Source organism: Ischnura elegans, chromosome X (genome assembly GCF_921293095.1).
Source record: "Ischnura elegans chromosome X, ioIscEleg1.1, whole genome shotgun sequence".
Taxonomy (NCBI): domain Eukaryota; kingdom Metazoa; phylum Arthropoda; class Insecta; order Odonata; family Coenagrionidae; genus Ischnura; species Ischnura elegans.
This window is the reverse complement of record NC_060259.1, coordinates 72,418,839-72,424,017: the sequence shown is the minus strand read 5'-3', so window position 1 is coordinate 72,424,017 and position 5,179 is coordinate 72,418,839. Positions and strand designations below refer to the sequence as shown.

Sequence of the window (5,179 nt, the reverse complement as noted above, 5' to 3'; positions counted from 1 at the left end):
TATGATAATTCACGTCCCCGCAGACTTTTGGCTGTCGGAGTGTTTTCTTTCGGGTTCCGTGGCGAGGTTTTTCCTGTCTTAAGATTAAAATTTGGACTAACAGTACAACTCATTCTATTAAATGACTCCGTGGCCGAGGTCTTTATCGTGCGGGGCTGTTGCGGCTAAGTCCTGGTAGGGAACGAGTCGCAGCTAATCATACTTTTTCCATTTTTAAAACACGTATTCTTAACATCAGCATAATCCATGCAGGTTACTCAAGAAAAATTCAATACTGATTTTTTTTAACGAATATAGTTGTCCAACTAAACGTAGCCTCGGAGGTAAAACGCATTGGGACAATCTTCACATCACATGAAGTAAATTTAGGAGCGGTAATGCCGGAAAATTACTGAAATTCCAAAACGCCTACTCCATGGAAAGCAGTTATATCAAATTTAATGAGCATTTTCGGTGCCATTACCCCACCCTTAACATGCAAACGTGGAAAAGATCCAATCGATAGTAAATCTACAAAATATGACATTAACTTTGTCGCAAATAATTGTCATAGCGTGACAAAAAGGATCGCTAGAATCGAGTGACAACGGTGGTAAAAATATCCGATTGATGTCCTGTAATTCATCATAAATATACTGGTTTTGAATTGAGAACCTTATAATCATAATCAAAATTCGTACGGAGATATCTGGATTTGAAACAGTCGAAGGCTCTGTCTAGAGTTTCGATTCAATTGAATTGGGGAAAATAAGGGAAGATTCATTTAGATTACTAAATATTCCTGCGATATTTAAGTCATTTTACCTTGAGCTGGAACCGTCTGCTCAGAGACATCCTTACTCATTCCAACCTTTAATCTCTTCCGTGTTCAGGGTTGCCAGCAAGCGAGAAAGGCTGGCATACAAAATTCCACAGGTAAGTTACACGGAATCAGCGCCAGTAGGTGCTGTGGTTTCATAAGCTAGGCCTATGCAATTGCATTGTCCCATGTTACTCATCAGTCGTCTTATGACTCCTGTCTAAACATCGTCCTTCACAGAAGTTCACATCCTTTAGCTCATATGCCAGTCCTGCGCCAAAATTCGAATCGAGCGGTGTGCTCGTGAAAGTCTGCTATCGCGTTGAGCACCACCTGGTTGAGTTTTATTACCGTGTGTTGGATAGTTTGTGTATTTACTGCAAGCCCTCATCATTGGTTCTTACAAGTGTACTCGCATTATTGTAAAAAATGTTCGTTTCCTCAGTTATAGTGCGCTGCATTGAGAAGTTTGCTGGGTTGAGTGATAGTGATATGCTAGCTTCAATTTCAGGGAAGAAGTGAAAATTCCAAAGTAATAATTAATATCATTGCAGTTGTGTTGGTGTTTGATAAAACGTGACGAATATCATGTGTGGCGAATTTCTCCGACACAAATGAGTGAACTATCTTGCATGAGTTCAAGTGCTCTGAGATGGGCATGTCGACGGTGTAGTATGTTTTATCGGAGTAAGCCGCAAGAAAAAGTGAAAATATTTTATGTTGGAAGTGATGCCTCGCTATTCGTATTAAACTGAAAGTTTTCTCGCGTGAAGTGAATGCGAAAGATGCTTCTTAGCCGATAATTTTTTTCCTTGTGGAACACGTTTTCTATGGAATCTTCTGGCAGTGGAAGAGAGACGTTACGTCGTGGAAACCTATCTCTACTGTGGCACTATTTGGATTATCCTTTAACTTTGGTAGGTTAATGTCTTTTTTTCTATTTTATTTTCCTAAACCGCCGTAAGTTGTTCTTGTTTCATACGTGAAATAGCACATATCCAACAGTGGTGATTCAACGTTATTCATATTAGCGCATATTCATATATACATGTACATATACCTGGTTGCTGACACATCCATGAATGTTATGCCATTATTATGAGTTGGAATAACATGTTCCTCCACCTGCCAGGAATTCATGAGACGAATTAAGTGCTCCATGCATGCTCATGTGGGGTACCATTGAATAAAATATAGGTATTCCACACTGATGTCATCTATTTTTAAGGCTCAACTTTTACTCTCATGGTACTTCGTGGATGATGTAAATGACTTTTAATGAAATGATTTATGATTTCAATTCAATTGATGTTATGAACGACAAAGTTGCCTCTTCCCTCCAATATTGGCTCTGGAACTATCATTAATTTTTGACTATGCTGAATCAAGTTTAGTGAAGGGATTACTGCGGCAGATTTGGTTGCTCATATTTTGATTGGTTTCTTGAATATTTTCTTTATCCGTGATCCAGTGCTGACTAGGTATACTTAATCTGAACTTTTCTGGAATGGGATGATGTTAATTTTGTGTAACTACTGTAGGTGGTCATTTCTTTTCTACTTCGAGTCATTTTAAAGGTAAAAATGCATTTGTGTAACACATGAACGTGATTATTTCTATATTCCATGGCTAAGATAATCGGATTTTATATTAATGTATATCAGGACACTGATTTTTTCCTACATTAGTTCGGTCTGTAGTAATCCATTTCAATGCCCACTGGAGGAATGAGTAAAAAACCTTGCACAACTTATACTTAGTAGTCTAACACAAAATCCAAGTAAACTTATGTTTTTTAGTCTGATTTGTTTCAATTTTACGATTCAAAAATATATATGAAAATTTCTGATATAGATAAATGATCATCAATTTAAATTTGTGTGTAAATTCTCATTTTTAGCGTTTTGGAAATTTTATGACAAATTGGCTGTGATTTTCATACATCTTTATTTTAAGGTTTACGTTTTTATGCGTTGCTTTTGAAGTTAACTATTATTAGTTTTGTTTCCATTTTTTCGAAAGTGGCTAAATTTAATGGAAAATTGTTGGTATACCTAAAAATTTACCTGGAAAGAAAATCACTTGGCGGAATTCTTGGTCCTTGGGACACCTTACGAAATTTTAGGTATATTTGTTAGTTTTACCGATTTTTTTCCATAACGTTTTCGAATTTGTCTTCCTTATCCTCTTTTTTGTCATGATACAATTCATAGCCAACGTCTTCAACGGTTTAATATTAGCTGCGGAAACTGATTGGTGGAGTGAATTCTTTTGTACGCAGGATCGGTCCAATAGATTCTCCTGGTTTCCTCGTAATTGTAGGGGTGGGGTTGTTGCCCTAGGGGGGCGGTAGTTTTAACGACCGTTGGTGCCCCGGTGCTATAAATTTGCGAACCCCTTCCCAGCCAACTACACTCTCTTTTCCATCCTTGTGAGATTAATCTGCTGCCTGTTACTGTGATCATTTGCCCAAGTCACTCTTCCTCACCTCGCGCACTTAAATCTCTTGACTAACGGTTCATGGAATCCTTCATCTCCTTGCTGTGCTTCATGGGAAGCCCTACTGACGATGATTCTCCCAGGTTCGACGTCTTGAGCTGTCTTCCTCCTGAAATGGTCATCAAGATATTAAGGTAAGGATCTTTCACTTTTTCTGTCCTATGGTACAATGAAATCTTGTTTGAAATTTCTAATGTGATATGGTTGTAATTAATATTTATCGTTAATTTAGATTGCCCCAAAATTTAAGATTTTCATCGGCATCTTGTTACCCCACCTTGGACTGTTGGAATTAGCCCATTGGTTAACGTGACACGGCAAGTGATGAGCATTAGTCTGTTCAATTTTATTTTTACTATAGCTCAATTCTAACCTTATTATACCATACCGCATAAGTTCTAGTTATCTTCTTACTTGGATTGGCGTCCACATTCTTTTTTCTCTTATCTTATTGCTGGCTCTTATTTGCGTCACGAGTTGTAATTCCTTACTTCCTCTCCATTTAGGATGTTGGATCCAGCCTCTCTGTTGTCGTGTGCTCTTGTGAGTAAGTCGTGGCTCTCTTATGTCCATGATGATCCCGAGCTCAGGTCTCGCGTCCGCCAGCATCTTCGCCGCTTGAAGCAGCAGAGGGCAAGGCCTCTGAACATCAGATTCCGGATGGTGCGTGAGGGTCGCGAAGCGGTCCCCTTCTGCACCAGTAACGGCCGCTTCAAAATAAAGACGATCCCCACGCAGACGGGTAAGATTTCCTGAATTTATTTTAATTTCTATTTCTTTATTTCTAAAATATGTGCTAATGTTACACGCGTGTAACTTATTTTACTAATATTCTTTATTTGCAGGTGACTTACGTACGGAAATACACGCTCCGATTGTTATATCCAAAGGTAAAATGTCGTCCTTGGGCAAAACTCTGCGAAAGGCTAGGATTGCAACATATTCCGGTGAGTTATTCCGTTATTTTTATCCAGTTTTTGCGGCAGTGAAGATAAATCGATCTTTAAATGTCAATAATAAATTTCTTAAAGTTTGCATCAATGGCTATGGGTTAATTTTTTGTGCATGTTTTGTTTTTCCTTAGTCATAATTTCTCTATTTGTCCTATTTTCAGACTGTTTCTGAATATAATGTAAATATTTAGGAAAATGTAGGTATAATGACCTCAAATTTCGGAATTCAAGCTGATATAACATTTGCAGATAGCCGTTGCTAATCATCCCCTTTCTCATTGCAGCAATGCCTCGGATTCTTGGACTACCGGTAGCCATGGAGTCGAAGTTTCCGCAGCCATCACATGAGATTGGATCCTACAATGGAATGTCCGCGATGAGGTCTTCCTCGAAATGTGTGAAACCTATGAGAATCTAGCTCTGATATTGTGTCTTGGAGTGTAGTTTTTCGTTTCAGTCTCTGATTTCTTCATGTTTTTCTTTTCTATTTAAGTATGCAATTTTTATACTTAAACGTTATATATGATAATAAACCTTTTGAAATTATGCTTTTAATTTAGTTTTTCAATACCCATTTCGTTTCCAAATCACCAAATAAGGCCTAATGCTTGAAAATGGCACTCTTTAATTTTAATTTGTTTATTTTCTTTCCTTGGCCTTAAATTTTATGCAGAAAACTTCGATCGTTGCTTATTTGGAGCTCATTGTCCTTGGAATAACTGGATTTGTACCATTCCACATTCATTTTATTGCCTACCTAATCGATTTCATCACTTCACTGCCATTTTCAAATGGACTTTTTTCAAGAATGTCCGAGTTTTCCATTCCGTGCCTGAGGATTGTGGATGATATTATTCCTATCGGTTTCCGTAACGTGCGATTGATTCTGATTGTGAGTGGTTTTCAGCGTGAGCGTAACCATGCCGAA

At 37.9% G+C, this 5,179-nt stretch overlaps 1 protein-coding gene across 1 annotated transcript; it reads left to right on the top strand.

Moving 5' to 3' along the window:
- Window positions 1-813: 813 nt before the first annotated feature.
- LOC124171630 lies at window positions 814-4,768 on the top strand. Its single transcript, XM_046550835.1, has 5 exons — window positions 814-1,716; window positions 3,358-3,432; window positions 3,805-4,040; window positions 4,144-4,245; window positions 4,536-4,768. Exons 2-5 carry the CDS (start codon window positions 3,413-3,415, stop codon window positions 4,667-4,669), a joined length of 492 nt encoding a protein of 163 aa, XP_046406791.1. The 5' UTR covers window positions 814-1,716; window positions 3,358-3,412; the 3' UTR covers window positions 4,670-4,768.
- Window positions 4,769-5,179: the final 411 nt, after the last annotated feature.

What these genes read in the sequence shown, in the direction of transcription:
- LOC124171630 (XM_046550835.1), top strand. Translation starts at nt 3,413, where the DNA reads ATGGTCATCAAGATATTAAG. An exon ending in ATGGTCATCAAGATATTAAG is followed by an intron (nt 3,433 to 3,804) that starts GTAAGGATCTTT and finishes CTCTCCATTTAG; the next exon opens with GATGTTGGATCCAGCCTCTC. An exon ending in TAGGATTGCAACATATTCCG is followed by an intron (nt 4,246 to 4,535) that starts GTGAGTTATTCC and finishes TTCTCATTGCAG; the next exon opens with CAATGCCTCGGATTCTTGGA.